This window comes from Lates calcarifer, linkage group LG24 (genome assembly GCF_001640805.2).
Source record: "Lates calcarifer isolate ASB-BC8 linkage group LG24, TLL_Latcal_v3, whole genome shotgun sequence".
NCBI lineage: Eukaryota > Metazoa > Chordata > Actinopteri > Centropomidae > Lates > Lates calcarifer.
The window spans coordinates 7,984,719-8,012,343 of NC_066856.1; the positions used below are offsets into that span (position 1 = coordinate 7,984,719).

The 27,625-nt window shown below is 40.4% G+C and overlaps 1 protein-coding gene across 1 annotated transcript in view; it reads left to right on the plus strand.

Annotated features, from left to right (window-relative positions):
- ctnnd2a (catenin (cadherin-associated protein), delta 2a) overlaps nt 1-27,625 on the plus strand; it is a 286,657-nt gene that overhangs the window by 159,194 nt on the left and 99,838 nt on the right. The window contains 1 exon segment of the mRNA XM_051067006.1: nt 13,299-13,605. Coding sequence (XP_050922963.1) covers nt 13,299-13,605 — 307 coding nt within the window.

A 27,625-nucleotide genomic window follows, 5' to 3' on the forward strand; every position in this document is an offset into this window, starting at 1 on the left:
CTTTTGAAGCACATTTCAGAGTTAAGGGGTCATTGGGTTTGCTTTTATTTTGTGAGATTACTGTCAGTGGAATTCTGAACAGTGTATACAACGATAGGATTGTCGTTGCAAGCAGGAATTAATTAAATAAGTGTGCTTCAGAAGCGTACAGAAAGGATCCACTGTTATCTATAATTTACTGCGCCTTGTATTTGTAGTTTCAATAGATGGTTATAGGAAAACTCACAAAGGAAATTTGCACTGCAGCTACAAAAATCAATAGACTGTGGATTAGACCGTGTACATTTAATTGCAACACTTGAGGTTTACAATACGCTTCTGCTATGATACAGTATTTTAATAGATTGTCTCATTTTGTTTAAGCTAAATCTTATAACAGAGTGTATCAGCACGATCCCTTTTCATTGCATGCACACATTTACCCCCACTTGGCCCATATTACTACAGTGGTGAATCAACACAGCAAAGATGAACAGCACCTCGAATTCACTGGCCCGTCAAACTAAAGCTTGGCCTTAATCGCAGCATGTTTTAAAAGTCATGTGAATAGCATGTGCAGTGACTAGGAGGTTGTTTAATCAGGATTCATAATGCACAGCGTGATAGCACATAATGAACTGATAAGGGCGATAAGTCATTAATTATGTCATAGTGCCTTTTCTTGGCAATGGCAGGCTCACATTATTGGTTCATTAAGCTGGCATGGATCAGTGTAATTAATGGTATAAGTCAATGGCTAGAAAGAGAAGGGAGACATTGTTGTGGGTGCTTCACTCTGAAATTTGCAAGGCTGTAGTCAGTTGGTCTATCTATGGTGCACAGGCTAATTCTTGCCCAGTTTAAACAAGGCACTTGCAGTCAAATGAAGCTCACAGTTTTCACTGAGTGCATGGGCCATCGCATTACTTAACTGGACGCTTAGCTATGAAGAGGTGGCCGCGAGATACAACAAAAACAATTGAAGTGATGAGAATTGTACATGCACTGGTTTTTATAGTGACAGTTTCCTGACCTATTTTAGGACAGATATTCAAGTGGAGAGAAATGGGGACAGGGAGCAAACAGGGCATGAGGAGGAAGCACATAAAGCAGACACATAGTGGGGTCAAGACTATATTCCACATTAAATCCAATTTGGTGCATTTGGTTTATATGGTTTATACATTATATATATATGTAAATAGTGGAAATTGTGTTTCCTTTTCTTCAGCTCAGTCATCTACTCTCAATACATAGTCACCAGCACTTGGTTTGTGTTTTAACAGTGGTGCCTCTAGCTGAGGATTTATTTTAGATTTTGAGGAATTTCTTATTTGTGTCTTCTCACACTGGAAATTCTAAACCGCCTCCATCTAGTCAGAACACCCAACAAACAACCTGTAGTCTTGGGAAGTCTGCTGACATTCTCTCGCAGCACAGTGGTCAGCAGTTTGACAACACACTTGACAATTCAGTCAGGTCCGGTTTAGAACACTGTCAATTGGTTAACCTGTCTGTCTGCTCAGTTTCCACTGCTACCTACTCTTCACAGCTCAGTTCACTTCTACATCCATTGTTGGCCTGAGTGGTAGATTAACAGCATTTTCACCACATGTGGTGATGGTGATGGGTCTATTTTTCTATCTATCTATCTATCTATCTATCTATCTATCTATCTATCTATCTATCTATCTATCTATCTATCTATCTATCCATCTATCCATCCATCCATCCATCCATACATTCACGGAGAGCATGGTATTATTGTGCAAATATGAGTCTGTATTGGTGTGTTTTTGCACTGTGCATGTGTGTAGGCAGTGACGTGCAGTGTTTCATTCTTGGATTAAACCAGGCCAGCGCCCCAGAGGACTGCAGGTTAATGTGGCCTATTTCAAGCGATAATTCCTGCATGGTCACAGCGTCTCCAGAGCACACATGCATTCTGGTACAATGAAGAATTGTAGCAAGAAAAGAAAGCCTCAGGATGTAGTTTACACATTTGTTTATTTATCCAAAATGACACTGTGTGTTTTTTGAAACCGGCCTACACTTTTTGTTGCTATGCCTCCCCTTTCTTTCTTTCTTTTTTTTTTTTTTTACAGTCTCCCTGCATTATTCTTGCTCTCTCTTTTCTCTTTATAACATCTGCTTCTTATTATTTTCTTTTTGTTTCTCTTTTGTTTCATTTCCCCCTTTATCTCATCTATCATAGTCTCCACTAATTCACAGCATGCATGTCAGTGAAATCTTTTGCTTTCCCCTTGCCTTCTTTCATGCTGTCCTCTCTTCTTCTTTGCTCTCCTTTCCTCTGACCTTCCCTCCTCATTCTCTTCTTCTTCTGCCCTCCTCTCTTGCCTTTGTTCTTACATTTTTTTGTCTTTGTACCTTCCGTCCTTATGTCATGAAAGCTATCTTGGCCTGTATTAATGACAGTAACCACTGGGAATAACAGTGACTCTAAATGGATGTGGCACTTTTTCTCTTTAATAGCTTAACATCAGGCCTGCATGTAGCTCTGGTGGCGGCAGTGAGAATGGGTAGACTGCCATGGCTATTTGTCAAGTGCATCTAGTAGCCAGGTTGAGCTATTGCTGCTGATAAGGGGTGTTATGTAGTTTAACATTGCTCCCTGCAGTATCTTTGGAGGAGACAGACACAAATTCTTCAACAATCAGTAAACACCAAGCCATGGAAAGAACAAGGTTATATATTCTCAGCCATTAACAGAGCCAGATAACCAAATGATACTGAGGTGTGGGAAAAAAAGAATGGTGGGAATTTGCATTTTGTGGCATAGTGATGGTCATTCTAAACTTTGATTTAGGTCATCCTATTCTGATATGATAATTGCGTCACTGAGAGTTTTTTCAGGATACATATTCACACATGTAGCTATCATGCGTTTTGAAGAAGCTATATGCACACTGCATTTACGTAAGTGAAATTTAATGAGTCCAGAGGCTGGCTTTCATTTCATGTCTATGTAAATTCTTGGCATACTCCTTGAGGTTTAGGGATATATTTTTAGTTTGTTGCAGTACAGCTACTGTCACAGTTTCAGTTGCCTTGTTCTGTCTTCTGACTCCTCTCTGGATTTTTGTAGATGAATGATGTTGTTTTTGGTCACATGGTGTGTGTGTTTTTTTGTGTTTTTGGACGAATGTAGTAAGGCTATGGAATCAGATTTGCAACTTCTTAAATAAGAAACAAACGTAAGGTTTTGAGTGAATGAAACTCACTGAATCAAAAAAGTTATCTCAAAAGTAAAGCTTCCAATTAGGAAACAAATTATTTGTGTAATCGTGTATACTGATGGTCTTTTACTTTTTTTGATAATATGTCCTGTTTACAGTTTCTTCTGCTTCCTTCCCACTGATCAGACTTTTGGCCTCACTATCAGTTTTGTAGTTCCATTTCCAACTCTCTTGTTTGCGCTGCCTGACTTTTTTGTTTGCAGTTCTGACACAGACCTCTCTCACAAGCTGTTTTTTTCAGGGGTGTACCTCTATTGGCTAATTTACTGAGTGACAGTTCAGTGCTCTGGACAATGTTCAGTACAATGTAAGTTTCAATTTTGCCAGATATGCATACTATTTGACATATTTGATCAATACTACAGCGCACTACTAGTCACTACTGGATTCCTAAAGTTAGCTAGTTAATAGCGAATGCCCAAAGAAGAGAAAGAAAGAAGTCAGGCAGCGCAAACAAGAGAGTTGGCAGTGTAACCACAAAGCTGACAGTGAGGGCAAGAGTCTCATCACAGCAAAAGCAGAGGGAACTGTAAACAGAATGGCATAGAACCAAAAAAGTAAAAGAACAGTAGTTCACATGATTGCACAAATAATTTGTTTGCAAGTTGTACTTTTGAGATGACCTTTTTTTATTACTTCAGTGACTTTTATTCTCTCAAATTCTTATTTTTGATACTTGAAATTATGTCCATATACTCTTACACACTGATTCCATATAAGGCTGTGGTGTAAGAGTAACAGAAAATGTAAACCCACTTTTATCCACACACTTCCTCATTAGGTTTCTGCAGTTAAATTCATGCAGTTCCCAGGACAAGGGATCAACCTGTACATAAGCGCAACAGTGTGTGTGTGCGTGTTTCTCAAAATCAAAGCAAGGTTACTTTTGCTTGAAGATGCAGCTGTATAGCGCAGGTCCCTTTTTGCCAGTTTGAATGTCCACACACGCACATGCACAGTAAAAAGGCCAGAAAGAAATATGAGGAAGGCTTTGCATCAAACCATTAAACCATTCTGCTTTCTCCTTTAAATCTGCTGTGCTCCCTCTGTAATGAGATCTGATATCCTAATGAGGGGGACAGAACAGAGAGAGTGATGGAGGAGAGAGATGAGAGAGAGAAAATAAGCCCAACAGTGGAGGGAGGCATGGCTGAAGACAAAGAGTACTGGAGAGAGAGTGCCGTTACCGTGCATCTTCTAACCAGCAGGCAGGAAAAGTTCAGGGCACATCTTAAATAAAGAAAATGACAGATCCCTGAAAAGAAAGAGGAGAAAGAAGAGGAGCTCACTTTCATCTGGCACATGTCCTCCAGTGTCCAAGTGTGGTTTAGAAATACTAAGCATTGCCACTGTATATGTGTGTGTGTGTGTGTGTGTGTGTGTGTGTGTGTGTGTGTGTGTGTGTGTTTTACACAGTTATATTGATGGAGATTTAAGACAGACAGATCCACATGTATACATCCATACATATTCTTCTACAGCTTTTAGTTACATGTCACAACACATTGTATGCTTAGATGAATTTTCATAAAATGTATATATCGTGATGTCGCTGTATGGCATTAGTCCAAAGAGCATAATAATGGCAGTTCCTATAGTTATGTCTAAATTAATCTGCATACAAAGATTAATTGACTCTAAGATGTGAAAAAGCATAACCAAATTTTGCCAAATAATGCAGATGCTATTTCCTTTAATTTGTTAAATACTCTTAAGTAAATATCAGGTCTGAGTTGTCATGGTTTCATGGTTTCTGGATGTAATAGAAGGAAGTACATTTGAGATTTATTTCTATGGCTGCACAAGTGGTGGTAGAGTTAGAGTCATATTAACTATTATATACTAATTACAAACCTTAACAATAACTTTATCATTGGCTGATTGGTTTCAGTGTTGTGTTGGAAATTTAATGGTTTCAGTGGATCTCAATCACCTTTTTTTTTTTTTTCTCTCCAATTAGGGCCTGATGAAACCTCAGTGCAGGATTCTAAAGCAGTGCAGCATTGTTAGACCTTTTGGCTTAAGCATCTCCCCAGTCACTTAAGTGTGTCACTCACCAGGCTCTGTCTGTCGCTAGGTTAGATTAGGTTTGTTTGGCTAGGATCAATTTCAGCTCGGCCTCTGATCCTGCTGGTCTTTTTAATGAACCTACTGTCTTTTGAACACCAGTAAAGAAAGAGTCATGAATTTGAACTAACTTATTAGATGTTACTCTGTTTACTCTGCTGTGAGAATATTTGTGCTGGTTAAATGCCAAGTGTATGACTGTCATTCATCTTTTGAAAGAATCTTAAGTTTAATTGAGAAAGGAAAGAAAAGGGGATTAAGGAAAGAGGGGAGAAAGGGAGCAGAATTGATTTATTGCATTTTCAGATGAAATTTCTCTTACGTTACCTTTTTTCAAACAGATGAGCTGAACTCTGACAGAAAATCCAAATATAGCCTACAATATCAATCAATTTAAAGGAGCTATATGTAAGTTTTTGCTATTGCAACCTAGTGAGCATTAGCATTAACAGCTGTTTACCTACCAGCCCAGCACTGCAAACTTCATACTTTTACTCACCAAAAGCTGTTTCCAGTGGTGGAAAGTAACAACAATGTCAACTCTTGTTATGCCTCTATTTCTATCACTTCTTTTCTTCTGCTGAAGTTAGAATGCTAAACAGCTAGCTCTGGCCTGGCTGGCCTGCCCATCGCGTCTCTTTGTGATTGGAGTATTGTAACGTCCAGTCTGCCCTTAAGAGGTGACTCTGCTCAGAGGGGTGTATCATAACCCACCCCTTGTATTGTAAATGCAACAATGGCTTAAGCTCTTGCCAAGTGAACATCACCACCACCCGCTACTGGCAAGAAACCTCATTTGTCGGCATAGAAAGCTTACATATAGCACCTTTAATGGCCAACAACTCAGTTGTGAGTTGGGAATGTGGCATATACAGTGGCTGAAACTTAAACAATATCTACATTGAGTTTTTGCTGAAGCCTCAGAAAGTTTTAATTACCAGCTCAAAGCATCTGACTTACTCTACAGATCAGCATAAAATCCTTCCCTTGCGAAAACATATGGCACTTCCTAAATGTAGGTATAATGTTAAGTTGTTGTTAGTCACCCCACACCACGCTCTCACAAACATACACTCTACACACAGGCAGAAAGTCTGTATTCTTAAGTACACACACACAAATACTATTCATAACCATGTCGCAAACACATGCATAGGGTATGCACAGAAAAGCACACACATTCACACATCCTACTTGTGTCCCATGCTGTCTCAGTTTACATGATTAGCATATTCTCTGTTTTATCAGCAATAATGAATTCATAACTGTAGAAAGAAACATTCATTTGTTTTTGTCCTCAGAGACCACACAGATAAATTTGAAATCAGCACAAAAACAGCAGTGACTGTCTTCATCAAATGGAAAGAAATGTTCACATCTGCTGTTTAAAGCACATTTTAATAATTCATTGATTCATAGTTTATTGCTCTATATGTGTTTATTAACCCTGTTCGCTTTTTGTCCCCATATTGTCAATACATGTATTTACATGGTGGCATCACAATGGTAACATGTTTATTATCAAGAATTATCAAGGTTTGAAAAGCACATTTTGGCCTATTTCTCATTAAACTGTTTCACTCGCCCTACGTTGTTTAGTCTGAATCAAACTCAAATGTGGTATATCAGTAAGTCGTGATCAAGTTTTATTATCTGATCCACTTATCCTATTCAAGCTGGAGCTTCTTTCAGCACACAGTGGGCGAGAGGCAGGGTACACGTGGGAAAGGAAATTGATGTTGCACCTGGGTGATTAAAGGGGTCCAATCCACCTAACCTGCATAGAGAAAGAAGCACCTGGAGGAAACCCACGTCAACAGAAGGGAAATGCAAAGTGCAGACCATTTATTTTGTGTTCATGCAGGGAGGACATGGACTAAATATGGTGGCTCATGGTGGCTTTGTGTAGTTACTCTGAGCAAATAGCAATGATTAGTACTGTCTAGTTTGTCCACATATTTTCAACTATTGGTCAATGCTGAGAATATTAAAAATACCTACTTTCCCATGGAGTTCTAGGTCTCTGTATGCTACAAATACAGTGTCCTCCTGCAGATCTGTGCTACAGGCACCAGGCAATATTAGAAATATGATGCGGAGGCTAGCAGATTCTGCACATTTTCTTAGCAACAGCGACATTATGCTAATGTAAGGTAAGGTAAGTTCATTTGCATGGCACCCATTAACAACAATATGACAATATTAGACGTAGAAGGCATTGAGACAAAATATAAAAGAAATTTGGAAAAAATTTGAAATAAAAACTGTTTGTTATATACTGGCTATCTGTGATTGGCTGCTTGGCTGCTGGTGTTTGTCTTTTTTGTTCTTTTTCGGTGGCATTTCGGTGGTATTTTGCTAATTTAAAGGCATACTATTCCAGATTTTCTTTGATTGGACTAACTGTGGCTGGTTGTAAAATTTTAACATATCGCCCAACCGTAGCAGCAAACTACATTGCCAGCTTGCCGACCTCAGTAAACAATCTTGCTTATTTTATTTAAATTTTTCTCCCATACACCAGTGTGTCACTGTACAGCAGTGGACGTGTATAAATGGAGCACCTTTGACTTGGAAAGGAAAAAAAAATAATAATCTTTTTTTGACTTTCACCATTGTCCTTTCACAACATGAACATTTAGCAGCAGCCACTGGCCTGGAGGCCCTGCTGTGTCTAAGTGGCATTCTCAGAGAAAGACATGGGACCTTGACTCATGGAGACAAGTGTCCTACAGCTCCCACACTGTAAAATGCTGTATACTTGATACTGAAAGTGCAAAGAAGGGCATTTGTTTGTGTGTGTGTGTGTGTGTGTGTGTGTGTGTGTGTGTGTGTGCGCACATCCTCCAGTGCTTCTAGCTCAGGAACATCAAGAGTTGTGTGTTGGCCAGAAGGCTCTCCCAGGGATAAACGGAGGGAGAAACTAATCCTTGCTCTCCTCCACGTCCAAGCTGTGTGTTGTATGTGTGTATGTTTTGTATATGTGTGTGTGTGTTCTTCACCCATGGCTGCTGTAGGTAAAGTTGTGTGTGCATGCTGTTGCATGACCTCAAAGCATTAGAAAAAGATAGGTTACAGGGAAGCATGTTTAGTCCATGTCAATCACTTGCATATTTAGAAATCCATGTTTGTGTGCTTATGCATGTGTGTGTGTGTGTGTGTATGTGAGAGAGATAGAGACTGTACTGAGGGGTTTTGTGTAATCGTGCTGAGCGCTGAAGCGTGTCAAGAGAAAGGACATGTCCTCAGCTCTGATCACATAGTCTCCTACAACCACAATAGAGGGAGATAGGAAGAGAAAGGGTGTTGGGAAGGAGGGGTGGGGGGCGAAGAAAGGGACAGAAAAACATGAAATGAATGAATGATGAAGAAAGGATGGCAGACAAAAAAAATGGAAGCAGAGAGGGAATGAACTATAGCAAGAGAAGGAGGGCAAGACAACGATTTCAAAAGCGATGGGTGAGGAAAAAAAGATGAATGGAGGTATGGACAGAGAGGGACAGATCTGTGGCGAGACAGAAAGAAATAAAAGAAAGAAGAGAAAAGGGCAAGGGAGTGATGAGACAAAGAGTGACAGAGACAGAGTAGGATTGAAAGAAACTGAGGCAGAGATGAAAGAATGAGAAGGGAGGATGGACATGGAAAGCTCAGAGGATTGGTTTGATCCCCCTGTAGTTTTCTTACCCCTCTCTCTCTCCCTCCCTCCCTGTTTTCCTCCATCTCATGTACATTCAACGGGGGCTCCCCTGTCTCAGCAGCGCAAAGAAAAAGTCAGCCCCGCTGTAAGCTAGCCGGCCCCTCAGCCGGCTGGCTAATTGCAGAGGTATCACTGTGTCAAATGACTAATAGAGTTTCCTTTCCCGTCGCTAATCTGCCAGCAGGAGCACAGCCGCGATTTGTTTACTCTGCGCCGAAGCAAGGGAATACAAAGACACACCCGCCCTCTTATTTCCTCTCAAACACAATTTCACGCCACCAGAGTGTCAGGTGTGAGAAGTGCTTGTGGAGCGCACTCGTGTGTGTGTGTGTTGTTTGTACACACGCGGCACATTTCATGATTTGTTTAATATTTCATGAAACAGCACGGTGAGTTTGTGTCATGCTGGTCTTAAGCAAATTCATGATAGACACACACTCATGCATGCATAGGTTTGTCTTACTATATTTGTGAGGCTCTTTCATCTCCATGTTCATCCCATAACCCTGAACCTAACACTTAACTTTCAGCTTGCATGCTTTAACTTAAGGTCCCAATCGACACACTCACTTGAAAGCTGCTCAAAAACCGTCATTGCTACAAAAGTCTAAAACCTGGTTCTCACAAGGACAGGATTACAAGGATACACACACACACACACAGACTCACAGACATGCATACACAAAGACACACATGCATGCATAAACAGGCATCCACATGTTGATTTTTGCCAGGCAGTATTGGCTCCAAAGGTCAAGTCATCAGTCAGAGCCCAGCATGATAAATTCAGCAACACTCCATTTACTTAAAGCAGGAGAAGAAGACAGGGAGAGTAGACAGAAAGATTGAGTGAAGAAGAAAATGGAATGCATGAAGAGACATGGAGAAGCTGAATACAAAGTAACAGAATGTGAAAACAAAAGGACAGGCTAAAACAGTAATTTGGCAGGACACCTTTTTGGGGGGGATTTCTTTAAGTTCTTTTGTTATGTTCCCTACCATCTCTATTATTTGTGCTCTCTTCCTTTTCAACCCTCCTTTTTCAATCTCTTCCCAAGGACATCCCTATTCAGTGGTCACAGCACAGGCTATAGAAATAATTTGACAAGACATTTTTTGTGTGTTTTCCTTCTCTCCTCTTTACACTTGTTCTCCCACCAGCTCTTTTGCTCTGAGGTTCATCCTATTTGGGTGTCAGGCCTCTCGGTGAGTGCACACTGGTACTGATGGCAAGCACTGGTAGCCTGAAGCTTCGGCTACTAATGAGACGTTCAGAAAGACAGACACACTACAGACACCATTTAAAGAGTGGAAAGACTGGGATTTACTTCTGATGAGAGTGACTCTGCTTCATTACCCTCCTATACCCTCTGTTCTGTGCGGCTCTACTGTCTTTCCCTCCATTGCCTCTTGTTTCCTCCCTCTCCTCTCTGGTTTGGCTCTTCTCAAAACTGCAGCCCCATCCCTCAGCTACTTCTCTCTGTTTCCCAGGCTCGCTCACTGTTTCTCTTTCCCTGCCTAATTCTTTGGATCTTTGTCAAATTTGGGGCATCAGTAGAAGAGCTCACACAGCCTTTAGCCTCATGGGCATTGCATGGCAGAGTCTGAATCTTGAATTTTTCACTGTCTGGCTGGCAAAGGATTTTTGTTAACCTGATTTTAGAGTTAGGAAATAAAAATATGCTAATGTGGTTACATCATCTAAAAGGTTCCTTGTGCCTCTGGTGGGCCAACTAATGGAGTTTACCAGACTTGGTGCGAAGAATTTAAATAAGAGCTTTGGAAAGTGATTGTTGAGGATTGGTTTAATCTGTCTCATGTACCACACGTGTGTGTGTGTGAGCAAGAGACCGGGAGAGGTGAAAAAGAAAGGAATGAGAGGATTGTGAAGGTCAAGTAAATGCCACCACTCAAGACAGCGCTAAAGAGCAAGTTTGTTGGTCACATAATGATGAGAGACTCAACCTCAGCACACACACTCGCATTCACACAGCCTCTATGCTTTTGTTAATTTAGTGCGGGGGCTTATATAATGTGTAAATGCATGCATTTATATGTGTTCCCTCTCGTCCCTGAATATAAGATGCATGGGAGTGCTTGTGCTCTGGACCGTGTGTGTATGCTGAGCATGTGTTATAGTTTGTGTGCATTTTCCCATCCAGACACAGTTTTAAAGGCTAATTCTCTGTGTAAGAGGAGGCTCATTGGCCCGTGTTAAAGCCCTAGTCAATCACATGGCCACATATTGATTTCAGGGCTCTGTGATTTATTGTATACTCCCCGAAGAACACATTTATGGTGTATTTGCATGTGTGTGCATGCATGTTTCTGTGTACAAATACCTTGGCTCTAATGACAGATGGGATCGGCTCCCCCCCTCATACCTTCTGTCTGAGTGTTTTTACAGCCAGAGAAACAAGGCCCCCAGACTCGCATTAACACCTTGATATATCACCGACCCGCCACTCCCAACACAATGGGGAAGTAAGGTGACAGCTACTGTGCCCCGGCAGGCTGCTCACATCCTTGAGCAAATCCCCATTCAATTTCAATCTCACTCTAAAGAGAGATAGCTTGGTGTTTTATTTATTTTCATTTTATGTATTATTATTTATTTTTTTGTCCTTATTGCTCACCAGGCAGATGTCTCATTGTACAGAAAAAGTTTCTGTAATTGTCCTCTAGCTACCTGCAAAATGAGTTTCCATTCATTGCATGGGAATGAGAGGCTAATGAGTCACTGAATGACAAAGCTAACAGTGTTCACCCTCAGTGTTATGGGAAGTGAAAGTTTTTTTGTGTTTGTTTTTTTACCTAAGCTACTGTACTTCACATTAGAATAGAACTATAGCTACTGCTGATGTGAAGCATTTCTATCAGCTGAGGTCACTTTGAAACAATTTTATCATTGTTTGTCTGAAAAAAATCAGATGCACTCAAAAGGAATATGGAACAAAATATACACTCCTGGTCAAAAGTTTTAGAACACCCCATTTTTTTCAGCTGTTTCATTGACTCAGTGTCAAGTGTTTCTGAAATTAAAGCATATAACAAACTGGTTTTATGGAGATTTTAATCTCTTGTTTGAACTAAATTTAACACATTTTTGACACATCCAGCAGCTGAACACACTTGAGACTTTCTACAAGTTAAATCAAATATTATTCAGAAAGTTCATTCTGACACTGTTGCAAAGGTTCCCACCAATTTGTTGCTTAGCTTTTATCTTTTCTTCAGTTCATCTAAAATGAGCTCCATGGGGTGAAAGTCTGGAGACAGTGCTGGACTTCCATCATTTGAAGACTACTGTCTTTTTATGCCTCCGCCTTGGCCGCAGCCATTGCCGGAGGCATTGTGTTTTTGGGTTGTCCGTCCGTCCATCCCTTTCTCTTGAACACTGCATCTCAGGAACACCTTGAGGCAGTTCTTCAAATTTGGCACAAACATTCACCATATTCAAGGATGAAGGACAAGGTCATTGTGACCTCAAGAATTCATACAGTAACTATGACAAAATATCCCCTGACCAACCGGTCTGTCTTCCTTTGTTACTTGCCTTTCTCTCACCATTCTTACAGCAATATACAGAACTACTTTCTGCAGTGCAGTATTGTCCAGTACTGCATCAGGGTGTGTAGTAACAGTGTGTGGTCCAGCACTGTCTTTGTGCAGCTTGTAAGTAATCAGTAGTAGTAAGTTGGGACACCTGTTGGAGTTGTTTACATTAACTTTCAAATTTACTTCAATTGCTCCCTGAAAAAAGCCTGTTTTCTATGAAGTTTACATGATTTTTTAGTTTGTTGCGACCTAAACTTTTTTTGGTTTTGAAATATCAATGTAGTTGACTGCAGTAGATAACTCCATGTATTTTATGTTTTTTCAGATATTCTTTTCAGCAGTCATTAATATGATCTTAAACTTCTGTCTACACAACTTCTGTCAATATTTTTCTCTTTTTCCTCTTTCCCTCTGTTGAACATTTGTTGTTGTTAATCCTGGGCATGTGGCCAATATTTATCCATCCATATGGAGACACGCTCGTCTTCTCCCAATAACCTGTTCATCTCTGCTTCTGTCTACCTGCCTCTTCTCTTCTCTTCTCTTCTCTCCTCTTCTGTCTCTGTTTTTTTTTTTTTTACCATCTTGTCATCCTGTCTCCTCCTCTCATTTCCCTTTGTCCTCTCCTTGCCATTCTTTCCTCTCCTTCTTCTATCCCCTTGTCTGCCCTGCAGACCTGACCCAGCGTGTCCATGACCAAGTCCTAAGTTATATCCTCTGTCCCTACTTTCCTACCATAGCTCCCTCCTCCCCTGGTGTCGACTCCGCCCCTTTACAGCGCACAGGAAGTCACGGCACAGGGACAGGAAACTACAGCCGAGGCGGGACTAACAACTATGCCACAGTGGGGCCAGGCTACACCTCAAGCGGAGGTGGTGGAGGCGGAGACGTGTATGGCTCAGACCCCTATGTGGCAGACCCCTACCGCACCCTGCAGTACTGCCCCTCAGTGGTGGAATCGCCCTACAGCAAGTCTGGACCAGCCCTGCCGCCCGAAGGCAGCCTGCAGCGTTCACCTTCCATCGATTCGATTCAGAAAGACCCAAGGTAGGATGAAAGGAGTGTGTGGGCTCTGATGTGTGTGTGTGCATGAATATCTGTGTTTTGTGGGGTTCATTGGTTCACAATGTGTGAAAGTTCATGGGGCTAGGGAAAGAGTGATAAACAATCTATGAGGATTGGTTTACATTCATTCCTTGGAGGCTTAACGTAACATTAACCCTAATCTACAGTACCTCGTTTTAATCCTTTGAATAAGAATTGTTTTGTCAGCTGGGACAATACTGACAATACATACTGACATCCATTCATAGATCAATATTTCAGTCATGGTCATAGTAAAGCTGTCCAGCTGATTTTTCTTTGTGCAACTTATGGGACTCCATTATTTGATTGTGGGTGCTTATCCATAATCACATCTCACCCACATACACACAATTCATATCTTGCAAACCTTCCAGTCATGTGTTGGTGCTTGGTGCAACAGAGGAAATTGTAAGGAATTAAAATTCACAATTTGTTTTTGTTGTAAGAAGATATCTGCTACACACATATTTTTTTTTCTAATGATAATGTTGGTATAGCAATACAGAGAATGTTCAAGAGTAACTAGCAGGCTTAGTCACAGGTACCACTCACCCTCTTCCTCAGATCGAAAACAGCATTCCATTAACAATATGCGAGGGGCTGCGTTGGTGGGGGTGCTTAGATGCTAGTGTGAGGATGAAGTACAATGCAGGAAGGCAGATTTAACTACTACATTCATAAGTGTGAAGGCTTATCAGATACCAAAACACTACACAATGATTTATGATGCTATGAAGAGGGATTTTACAACTCTCAAAAGTTCACGTCGACATCAATCGTTTTATCCGCCGTCTAGACAATTGTGAGGTAAACAGCAGGTTTATCATGTTTACCTTAACAACTTCATTGGTCCACTCAGTCAGGTGGTGGAAGATATTGCATTGCTTTGAGACAAAAATTGAGACAGAACTTTTGTCTGAGCCCTCTGCTCTGGACACCTGCTGAGCCAATGCAGAGGTAATAAATGAGGATGCTGTGGCATTTCTTCTCACGCAGTGCTAATGGTCACAATAGAGCCTTATTTCCATCAGAGCTGGTCCAATGTAGAGTTACCTCATATGTGTAAAGAAAAAAAAAAAAACTAATAAAAGACAATGTTGCTCCAGTCACACGCCGGATTCTTCAGAAGCTCTGTTTCGTTTCCCTCAGTGTCAAGCTGTGTGTAAAAGAGTCCTACTGGGCTGTGATCACTTCCATCCTCTTGTCTCTGCAATTAAGCAAAGCTCACTCTTACTCTTTATTTATATATATTTCACAAGGACTCTTGATGTATAATTCCTTTAATTAGAGAGCGAAAGGGACTGAGACGTGTGTGGATCAAGTCCCAGCAGCAGCTGTCAATCACAGGAGGGGGAGGCAGAGGGAGTAAGCAAGAGAGAGAGAAAGAATGTTAGAAAGACAGTGCGAATGAGATAAAAGAATAAGGTAGGAGAAGGGTAGGAGAAAGGGATTTAAAACAATGGCAGAGAAAATAGAGAGAGAGAAATGACGTACGCAGTCAGATGAGCAAAATACTTCTCAAGACCCCTCAGTCTGAACTTGAATGTTTCATTAATAATAAGACATTTTTTAGCACAAACACAAATTATCTCTAATGTTCCCACTTAGAAAAAAATATTTATAGTATGGATTTAGGTTTGCAAATGAAACAGAACTCCTAAATTTGGTCAGTTATTGACTATAAAATAAACAGTGATGCAAACTCAGGGAGGACCATTTCGCCTTTTTTGTTTTTTGTTTTTTTTTTCATATTCGTTCCAAGTTTGTCAAGTCTTTTTTGTTTGCAGTCTGCTGCAGTGTGTTTTCCACACTTTCTTGTTTTTTCTTGTATAAACACAGAGAATTCTTCCTGAATTCAGTGAGAGGTAAAGCAGTAATATATGTTCTGTTTTCTATAAGGTCTGTCTACAGTTTTACATTAGTCACAACAACAACAACAACACAAACAGTTGCAACAGGTGGTAGAAATAAGTTTCCCAAAGAGACACTGTGAAAAGAAGCAAGAAGGGAGTACAAAGATAAGGAATAATCTCATACATTGCGGAAGAAGATACACACACACACACATACAGAGTACAGTGCGCACTCAGAAGTTTGGCTATTGATATGAAAACTGATTACAGCAATATACTGCATAGGGAAAAAAGATTTTGAATTTTGAATGCTCATTAGTCCTTCAAATTTACGTAGCTGGGCGGGATCAAATTTTGTTTTTGTCAATTCATTTGCTGCCATTTAATACTGTGCTGTATGGAGATCCGGTTATAAATGTTTGGCCTTTACTTTTACTTTGAATTGATGGAACTGATATAAGTTCTGAACAAAACATAACAACAAAAAACAAAGCAAAAAGCTACTAAACAATTACAACCACAAAACACTCTGAACACTGTGTTGCATGAATTATTGCCCCGTGGAATGCCAAATGGTGTGTTTTCATTAAAAAGCAGTGTACAGGATGAAATGTGGCATTTATGTAGTGTGTCTGCCTATTTTTATAAATCTGTTTCTTAACCTTTAATACCCAGGCTCAGGATGTGGAAAATGTAGAATCTGGTTTAGGGAGTAAATTTAGCTCACAAACACACTCAAACATACAGAAACTATTATATCTACTGTACTTTCAAGAAGTGTTTATTATTGGCCCATAGGAGTAATAATAATAAAACACACATACGCGTACATAAGAGATAACTGTATTTCCCTTACTGCTTCGAGCTTCATATACTGCATGTGCATAGAACCAGAAATATATTTTTCGTGCTTTTGCACTTTATTTTAGACAGTAAAAAGATTAAAGTGCAGTCTGTCTCCTCAACCTCTATTACAGAAATGTACACTGTATTTTTAGAGCTCTTTTGTGTGTTGAATGCTGCCTTACAGAGTTCAATAAAACCTTGTTCAATTAAAAGTTACAAAGTTATTCATGACTATTTTAAAATTCAGATACTGTACTAGCTGGAGCCTGATGGTGTGAAAATGCTTTAGACTCAGCGTGGCGTTTGCTTTCAATTTAGCCTAGCCATGAACTCCAAACCACCTCAGCATAGGTCTACATCTCCTCCCTTCTTCATTCACATAACAACACAACCTCTCTATTGCCTGAGAAAAAGGTTAGTGGGTCCAGGTCAGGGTTGTGACATCACAGTGTTACAGAAGTCCTGATGTCTTGTTTTGAGACACTTGTGGGCTTGTGGGACTGTTTTGATACTTACACAGTATTTATAGCTGCTTTATAATCAAAAAAGACACTGTCTACAATATGGGGGGGGGGGGGGGGGAGTGCTTAAATGCCTCAGTTTCAGTCATTATCAAAACTCACACCTGTCATATGTGGTTAGGTTATAGCTGACATTAGCTTTTCTGAGTTTTCAGGGCCATGAGATACATTTTGTTTATACTGACAAATACTTGGTGTTTGACGTCGTCGTAAATTTTGTCATTGGAAGTTTTTCAGAGGGTCCCTAAATTTTCTTTTCATAAAACCTTGCTAGATATGTGATCTGTTACTCTACTTGATATCAATGAATCACAGCTATGTGTTACATTTCTCTTTGCCATGAGGTTAAATGGCCTCCTACTCAAACTTCACTCTCTCTCTTGCTGTAATTGGATCTAGCTGAGCTAACATGAAGTGCTAAATGAGTTAGCAGCTATTAGAGACAAGAAACACTCTGAGTGAGGGCATGGGTTATGTCTGTGTGTGTTATTGTGCATGTGTGGAAGCATGTATTGTGTGCCTAGGAGGAGACTGTACATATATATATATATTATATATATATATATATATAAAATCATAAGCATGTTCTATGCCAAACGTATGTGCATTACTGTATTATGTGCATGTGTTTATGTGGGTGCATGGCAGCCAGTTACACAGTTAGGGACTATTACAGTCGCAGAAGAGTGAGCAGGATAGAGCAGAGGTGAGGACAGCGACACAAAAAGAAAACTCAATAACCGCTAATGGATGGGAGTGAGGAGAGAAGGGGAGAAAGAGAGGGAGATAAGATAGATAAGGGGAGGGAGGAGGGATAGAAGGAGGGACTTGGGAAATGAATCTAAAGGGAGGGAGGGAAGATGAACACAGCAGAGGAGAAGGGGGAAGGAAAGAAAGGAGGCAGATGAAGAGAAGAGGGTAGGAAATACATATAAAGGGAGGAGGGGAATTTGGTAGAAAGGGGAAAAATGGAGGGTGGTAGATCGATTAAGATCAAGATGGAGGGAGGTAAAAAAAATAGAAGAAAGATGGAGCAGAAGTGTGGAGAAGGGCAGGGTATAATGTAGATAAGTGTTGCCCTTCATTGTTTTGCTTGTGTGCTTCTCTGTGGAAGATTTAGAGGGGGAGATTCTCACCCCCTCTAAGTTTCCTGGTTTAACTGAATATTAAAAACAATGTAGAGAGCAAGATGAAGATGAAAATGATTGAGCTCAGACCTGCAAAACCAATAAAAGAAGGGATTTTAAGAATGCAAGGCAAAACCAATGAAATGAAAAAGGAACAAATAAAGGAAAGAATCTTAAGTGAAGGTAGAAAGCGCAGAGAGACATTTGTGTAGGGAATAAGGGAGACATACCTTGAGGGATCAAAGAAAGAGGAAAACGAAAGGAGGGAGGGAATGATGGCACACATAGTGTGGGTTTGTGAGTAAGGACTGGAGGGAGAGAGAGATGAACATTAGCTAAGGGAGGATGGGAGTTGGGGACCAAGGAGACGGGGGCCAATGGTTATTGTTACAAAGCGTGTAGAGGGCAAAAACATCATACAAACAAGAGTAGTGTAAATGAGGAGAATTCATGGTCTAGAAATGAGAATTGACAAGAAGAAAAAAAGAAGGAAAGTTGTAACATTGTGATCAAAAACGAGCCTGCGGTATTGTTTGAACTTGAATGTGCTTGACTTATCTCATCAGCCAACCAACCTGAAATGGAGACACAGCACTTAACTCAGGATAAGATAAATCAAACTCCTCTCATTTGCATTTTCTCCACCAATCCAAAATGTATTCACCTAACAATAGTAGTTGTAGTGTTAGATGTTTGAGGTTACAAATCTTTTGTTATAATTGAATGAAGATTGTTTCCAATTTTGTGTTTAGGTGATACCACACACATACAGACCTTACATCTCAAGCAAACCATAATCCAGAGCCGCATCACTGCAACAATAGATATGAACATTGTACAGGTAAAGGTAAAAGAAATACCCCATGTGCCTCCATTATTCATTAGATACAATAGAGCTGCTGACATGAAATTGCTATTTACAGTACTTTGATATGATGTGATCTGGTGTGACGTGCCGTTGTCAGCGCTCCCTATTTATTGTCAGTGTTTGTTGGCTCACAGCCAGAACACATTGCTCTATTTATGGGAAATCTGTAATGGTCAGCAGTGACTCTGTGCATGTTTGTGAGTGTGTGTGGGTCTGTGTTGTGTGTGTTTGGTCAGTAGTGCCAATGTTTATTTATGCTCACATGCATGAAAGAGAAGCAGAGTGCTTGTGTTCCCTTCTTGCGACTATTGTCTGTTTGTGTAAGTGCATTGCTCTGCTGGATACATATGGTTTATGTATAACTCTAACAGACGGGATACCTACTTTAAATGGAAATTGAGGCACTGGCAGCCTGTGTATGTATGTGTGTGTGTGTGTGTGTGTGTACGCGCGCGCATGTGCGCGTGCACATTGTGTAGTAGGTCTTGACAATAGGATTATATTTAGACAGGGGACCCTATACTCACTTAAGCGAAAGTAAGACCCACTCATGTCTTCAGTACCCAGTTTACCGTAGGATGCACCTGGGAATTTCTATTGTGTAAACTGGAAGCAGATAATGTTTACTTGGAGTAGATCTCTGCTGTGGCCATTGGGCAAGTCCCAGATCCTGAATATAATACAGTGCTCTCCATTTTCAGTACTGTTCTTGCTGGGCAGTGCACACTATTATGTTGCATATGTAACTTGCTTTGTAACTCTTGGTTGTCTTGACACTTTTTTGATGAATTAGTCCTTGCAGTTTTACCACCACTCACAAAAAAAAACCCTTTGGCAGCACCTGTGCTTGTGCTTGTGCTTTTGGCTGTGACCCAACATATACAGTTCTGTCAAAACACTTGTGTAAAGAAATTAACCATTCACAGCAAATGGTTATATAGTTAGATTTGGCAGAAACTAATCCAAGCAGCAACAGTGATAAGTGGCAGGTTATAATGTCTGTGCTGTACACATGGAAGAATATGATCTGATGTTACACAGCTTGTCAAAGAGACATTGAATCCACAGCATGTAATTTGCTGCTACTAGTGGCCTCTCAACCGAAACAGTTTATTGTTGATGTTGTGAAGTAGCATGGAATCATGGAAATTGTTGCCTTCACCACCATTGCACCAGCTTCTCTCAGTTATGATTCCCTCAGTGTCAATCATTTAGGAGATTTTTGAAGTATTTGCAGACGTCTCCTCCTCTCCATAACAAACAGACCTGGTGATAAAATCTGATAAAAACACTGAATAAAGCAGTTCCACATTAAAAATCTGAATTTCTCCGATGTGGTTCAGCGGACACAGGACATCTCAGAGGGGCTGCAAGCTGAGCTGCCGCTGATATTTCCTCAGCTTGTTTCTCTGATAACTTATTATACAGACGTCTGATGATTAAAATCCTTCATCCAGTTAACATATATAGTTAAAAGCGACCAAAATCTGAAAGTGAAATGTGATTTAAAACTGGATAAACTGTCAGTTTTGACAGCTTCTGGCCAATAATCATAACACAAATGGCATATGATGCCATTGATTGACAACCAAATGAAACAGACCGTTGCCTTGATTAAAATTACTGGTTTCTCTGGGTTTGAAAATTGCTGGAAACATTTGGCATAATGTATGAACACAAATCAACAAAATATACAACAGAAATCTAGTCATTTTTTTGCCCATTTTAATGCAGAAAGGTTACATATTATACCTTGAAGATATTTAATTAAAGCGTCTAGGTTATATTATGAAAAGGCTTTGCTTTTCTACCCTTTACCATAAGTTCTGAGGGAAAATTTGCACAGTGTTTCAAATTATGGCATTTTGCCTGGACTCTGTAGTTATTTCCTGTTTCATTTTGAAATCACTCGTCCTATGTGTTCATGGTTGTTTTACTTCCTGGCTTCATTTCATACCCTAGTTTTCCCCACTTTCAGTTCCCGGATTATCTTTGCACTACCAGTTGGTCAAGCTTTCCAGCTTCTAGTTGAGTATTCCTTATGTATGACTTTTTCCCTGCTGCCTGCTCCTTGCCTGCACTGCATGCTCCACTGACTTCTTGTGTGTGACCTCTGACTTTGAAGTAAAGGCTCTGGTTTTTGAATTCTCTCCTGGTCACTCTCCTGAGTGATCCCTGTATTTGAATCTATTCTTTAATTTAAGATTGTTACACAAATATCAACTGTATACATTAAGATATTAATAGTCTGGTTGTAACACACAGATGATGAGAGACGGTGTCCGGCCTGCCAAGTGCATAATTTAGCATATTCTGATTGATAGAATGTCATAGAAATGAATGAACTGATATGCATTTCATTTAGTTTGTTCCATGTGTTTGAATATGTGTGAGAAAGTAAGAGAGAGAGACAGAAGTGGCATAGTTCTGCACCATGGACAGAGACACAAAGACACGCTTGGTTTGAAAATTTCAGCACCATGGAGAGGGACAAGGAGAGAGGGTGAGACTATCACATGTGCACCACTTGCTCTAACTCTGTAACCACTGTGCACACATAGTGCACCCTAGAAACCATGTCGTATTTCCTTCATTTCCTTTCTTCTTTCCTTGGATTACATTGATCATAAATAACTAGTTATTAAATATAATACATAATAAAAGGTGAATCTTAAATCTTCTATGTTTACTATTACACAGGCCTGTTGCATCTGTTGCTCTTTGTTACAAAGGCAGCATATTTGTCCTTTCGCAGGTGAATCTCAAATGATTTATCCCGCTCCCAGACTGATATTTTTAAAAACATCTTCTACCAAGAGAAGAAAATGCTGACATGACAATTTAGCCGCTTCTTTGCAACAGTGACTCTATTAAGAATGCAACCATGCTTTGCTTTGTAAATATTGCATTTATTTTATATTATTTATTTCTTTATAGTTGATGTATATGGATCTCTTGGTAATGAGATAGATTAATAAAGGATACATTAGGGACACGCTGTCTGCACTCTGCCTGCAGGGGATAACAGAAGGGTAACTCAGATCTTTAACCTCACCACGAACAACTGCTTGACTAAAAGACAGAGGGCGGGACAGAAAGGGAGTCGGTCAGTACCTTTTTGTGCTTTGTTATTAATCTGTGTTCTACGTCAGATGTACAAAATGGGAAGAGGAGGAGACAAACAAATTGGCAATGAGAGAAAAATGAGGAGGATAAAAGGATGAGTTAGTAACTGGGTGACTTAGGGAGACGGAGTGAGAGAGGGAGGACAGCAAGGGAGTGAGAGACCCAGTCATGGGATGAGCGAGGGATTTAAAGAAAGAGAAAGGAAGGAAGAGAGAGAGAAAGATAGAGGGGAGAGGACACACTCTATTGGCTCTCAGCACGGCCCAGGGGTAATTTCCTCTCCACATGAGAAATGCATGCTGGGATATGGAATCACCTCCAAGGGAGGGTAATGATGCATTGCCAGAGCCTTGGCCCTGAGGCACAGCTGTGTGTGTGGTGTGTGTGTGTGTGTGTGTGTGTGTGGTGTGTGTGTGTGTGTGCGCGTGCGCGCCCTGGCCATCATCCCTGGCTGTTCTGGGTAAATTGCCCATTGTAGTTATTTTCCTTTTCTGAGGTGGCCTATCTGTTTGTACGTGTTGTGTGTGTGCGTGTGTGTGACCTTGGGATGATAACAACGTTGTGCATCTGCCTACTTCTCTGCTGCGGTGAGCGTCATCCTAAATCTCAGGCCTGAGAGATAAAAGGATAGACCAAAGACAGACAGAAAGATAAATATGAATTAGGTAGCCATTTGGTAGTTACACACACACACACACACTTACACATATATTATCATTCAGTAATGGTATACAGGTAGGACAGGTGTGGCCTTCCTCCACACCTTCTCCTACAGTCCAAAGATACGCAGGTAAGGTTAATTGGTAATGCTAAACTGCCTCTATACGTCAGCCTTGTGATAGACTGGTGACCTGGCCAGGATGTTCCCCGCAGTATAGATGATGGATGGATGGAAAAGAAATTGGCATATAGATCAGATTCACACATACCCAAAAATAGAGGCGAAGGCTAACAATGGCATGATATGAAAGAATGAATCCAAATAGAAAGCATGGACTTAATTGCTGTGTTCACTGTTTCAGTGCTTGAGCCATGTTTTCTCATTTTGTGTGTTTCTGTGTGTGTGTGTGTGTGTGTGTGTGTGTGGGTATGTGATGTGTGCAGTCGGTAATGAATCTGTCATGTTCTTTTGATCCAATCATTGTGTTATTGTTTTTTATGGTAATTACTGCCACTAACATTTCTTCGATTAACATCCATCAAACCTTTTACACACATACACAGGAACATGCATGCACATGCAGATGCCCCTATTCAGCAAGACATACTAATCTCCAGGGTTGGGGGGGTAAAAAAAAAAAAAAGGTCAATATATGATGTTTCAACTGCTTCGTACTCAACAAAAGTTTAGCAATAGATGCTTTCCATCTCTCCTCCTCCCACCACCTCTCTGCCTCTCCTGACACTGGCGGCATTTCGGAGGGATTATGGGAAAATGTCACACCAGCAAAATTACTGTATATCTTCTCTCCTCCCCACGCCTCGCTTCACCTCTCCTCTCCTCTAGCTCATACTTGACAGCACAGCCCAACCATACTCTATCAACTGACCTAATGGTACGCAGGTAGAAACTAAGTACATATATGACCATAAATATCATATATATGATCTTTATCTTAATATGTACTGAAATTAATCTAAAAACAGTTTTTTGTCAGTGATACTAATGCTTGCAGGTGTTTCAGCTGTTATGGCCAAAAAAAAGTCTTGTTGATTTGTGTGATCTTTTGTAAAATCTTTTTTTTAAATCAAATTTTTAGCTTCAGACCAAATATATAAACCAAATATACAGCTCTGTCTGTATTCCAGTTAAGGCAAATTTTCTCTATATGGATCTCTGGGTACAGCTCAGTGTGAGTATCTTACTTACATGTGTAGCACAGTGCTATCAATATAACTACCCTCACCAGACCAGTGCTACTAAGATTTTATTTTCCCTCGGACTTCAGCGCAGTCTTGCATGAACTCAGCACTATCAACTCTACACTCAGATAAATGTACATTTTCGTTAATTGGCTTTTTTTTCCATTAACATTCACAGCAGACATTAATTTCAAGCAGCTGTACATCTTCCCCGCCACTACTGTCTTTTCACAAAGCTCAATCTTCCACGTGGTCGCAGATGTTAAGGTCAGTGAGATGTAGAGTTGTTGTGCAGGAGAGGGATCTTGACCTTTCAGCTGAGTTGCTTGCAGGAAATCATGCGTCCAGCGCTTGTTATTGGACCCAGCGGGATTCAGTAATGACCACAGAACTAAAATAAAGCTGAAGGTGGGAGAACAGAAGTATAGGAGAAAACAGATAGATGCAAAGAAAGAGGGGACTGCTTTATTAAATAAAAATTGAACCTCTGCAAAAGTAAACCTGATGTAAAAAAAAAGTGTAAGGAAAGTCATACGTTTGCTGCGGAGATACAAAGTCATCTGCATGTCAACAGTCATCTCACAATACATCCCTGTGGAAGTGTGTTTACTAAAATAAAAGCCTTAAATGCCCACTCACACTCATATCCACATATGCCAAGAACTCAAGCCAATATTGTTCTCAATCAAAATTTCTCTTTCGAGACTGACTCACAGGTGTGTTGCCAAACCCTACATAAGGACAAAGAAGCAGCAGCACAAGAAGATTTTAAAGAACCAGCATGCAGTCTTTTTCAAAAGCCTATGTACAGTAGGCTCACTCTTTATAATATATATTGTAGATTTAACCTTTTGCCTCCTTGGAGGTTACTGGTCTCCTTTTGCTTCCATGAGATTTAACGCTGCTTTTTGGCTTAAAAGGAAGAACTCTCAAATCACATTGAAATGTGTTTCATTTCAATTCTCCACTGAGGCCCTTAAAAAAGCAAAGTCACTGTCAATATTGTACTAGGACGGAGAGGGAGAAAACACATATTGCAAGAAAGTCAACAACCTCCAAAAAGCTGTATTCACAACTGCAAGATCACAAGAGCATTAAACTAAATACAGGTCAGCAGTTTGGGTTCAGTAATGCAAGATGCCCAGAAGCAGGCTTGTCACTGGAAGGTCATTGCTTCAATCCCCAGACTGTCAGGATAAGTCTGGATGATTTGAAACAGCAGCATTTGAAAGTCCCTCCTTAGCCGCCACCACTGTAGTGCCCTTGAGCAAGGCCTTTAACCCATCCTCTGTTCCAGTGCAACTGCTCAGTCACCATTAGAGTAGACTGTGTGCATAGCAGCATGCTTGTGTTCACGGATTCTACCCCGGCTAAAAAATCATCGATGACATAGTGCTGATTGTAGCCATTGTCAAGAAGTCCCACAACAGTTATTTGCTGTGTGGCCAACCACTGCTTTCTACCATGTAAAAATAGGTGTTTGGCCATCTCATTATTTATTTCATCACTTATTTTCACCCTGGGAAACACTGCGGTTTTGATCATAGACCCCCTACTTGTGATCTGCAGAGTCGATCCAATTTTTTTCACCGAGTCATGATAAAATAACTCTGACGCATTCTAGGGGTGCTGACTCAATTTAGAAACACTTCTCCGGCATGCATCCATCACTCCATCTCTCCCTCTCCATCGCGCTTCTGCAGGTGGAGGAGGCTTGACAGCGATGATGGGTTGGTAGGTGTAGGCATTCGTCCAACGCTTGAAGTGTTTTCTCCCTCGCTCAGTCTAAACACAAAATTCCTCTGTACTTCCCCCCGTTGGGATTTTTGTGTCTATTAAAGCAGCCTGTCTATTCTTCCCCTCCATATTAATCCCTTCCACTCTCTCCCTCGCTTTCTCTCTCTCTTTCGTCCTCTCTCCGTCTCTTCCCTGTCATCAAACATTTTTTTTCTGTAGGGTATGAAGTGATTCCTAAGACTCTACTCACCATGCTGATGTTGGTCCTGTGTGTATGTTTGCATCTGAGTGTGCATTTCTGTCCACATCCAAGTGTGTGTATGTTTTCACCTCCATAATATCATGACTCAAGTGAAACACAAATCTTGGTAGAACCGTGGCGGAAAGAGAGAGAGTACAAGACATAGAGAAAGAGAAGAGGGGAGACAATTAGAAAGAGAGAGAGATCATGGTGATGTGAGGAATAGATGCAGAACAGGCTGTTGTATGAATCATTGGACGAGGTTGGTGGTGTTGTCTTACCCCTCTTAGTGAAGGTGTGTGTGTGTTCCTGAGGGGCAGCAGCACACACTGCAATAAGTAACATGTGCATTCATGCGTGATCGTGTTTGCTTTTCCCCTGTGTACATTTTGTACCTTTTGTGTATTTGCCCGATTCACTTCACTGATTTTGTAGTCTTGAAATTTCATTTGTCCGTGCCAAGGCATGAATCTTGTGAAATGCGGACCATATATTTACATCAGGACAGGATCAATATTCTGTGTAATTTTCGATGCCAGTTCTGTGCTGTATTGCATTTAAAACTGTCAGAATTAACTGCTATTCTAACAACAAATTCATTTTATATGAAAGAAAATTGCAACTGGATTGTGTTTTCTATTAGCATGATGAGAATACACTATAATTTTTACTTATGTATCTGGCAAGTCACAAATACAGGGATACTGAACATATCTGTGAAATGTCCAGAGACAGTCTCTCTCTTTGTCTTCAGTTCAGTATCCACTTGTGGCGACTGCAGCATTTCTTTTTTACAGTTATGTTTAGGCACTCAGAGCACTTGTGATTGTGGTCTGGTTTGACACAAAAAATATACACAATGACTCCAGACACAATATCTTTAATTACATAAAAAATGCACAGTCTTTCCCTAACTTTAACTTTAACTTTAAATGCTTGTGTTACCTAAAACTAACCACAGGTCTCTGGATGCAAATCGTGGTCTCTGGTGTGGCGGTCATGTGCTTTGTACATCTACTACCCATTCCAGCCACGTTGGCGAATCTAGTGCCATTAATAAGTGTAATGCTCATTCAATCAAAAAATACATCCAGCCAGTGGTAATGTTTCCTACAACTTGCTGTAGCAGATTAGTTATATAGAAATGTAATTTCCATGTGACATGGTTGATCACAGAGCTGTCAAAAAAGCATTGCATGAGCTAGGTAATAATTTAACTTCTATTCCATCATGGGTTTTACTTTCATGCCAGCAATCATTTTTCAAGGATGAGTGAACATGGAAAATAAAAGTTTCCTCACCAAATTATCCCACGTTAGAGATGCAGTCATCTGTATCATTGAATTGTTGCTCAGTGAATATCAGGCAGCAAATAAACCCAAACCTCAGATCAAACTGATTAAAAAGGTGGAAAATAAAAGATCATAGGTGTCACCTAGATTCCTAATGAAGGAGCCAGTGTTTCTAAAGTTGCTAACATATTGCTATAAGATCTTTCTTTTTACTTTATGTTCATTGGAGCAAGTGTGAATATACTGTGTTTTTGCATGACCCCAGACATTTTCCAGCATGCATGTGATGTTTCTATTGCACAGCTCTGTTCCTTATTCCTCTCTCGCCTCCATCCCCTTCTCATTTGAAATGGATGACTGCTTTTAGTGTCACTTAATCTGCTTTTGAAGGTTGTATTTGTGTGTGTGTGTGTGTGTGTGTGTGTGTGTGTGTGTGTGTGTGTGTGTCCTTAAGCAGGTGTGTAGCTGTATGACACACATTCTCACATGAGAAATGTCAAAATATTC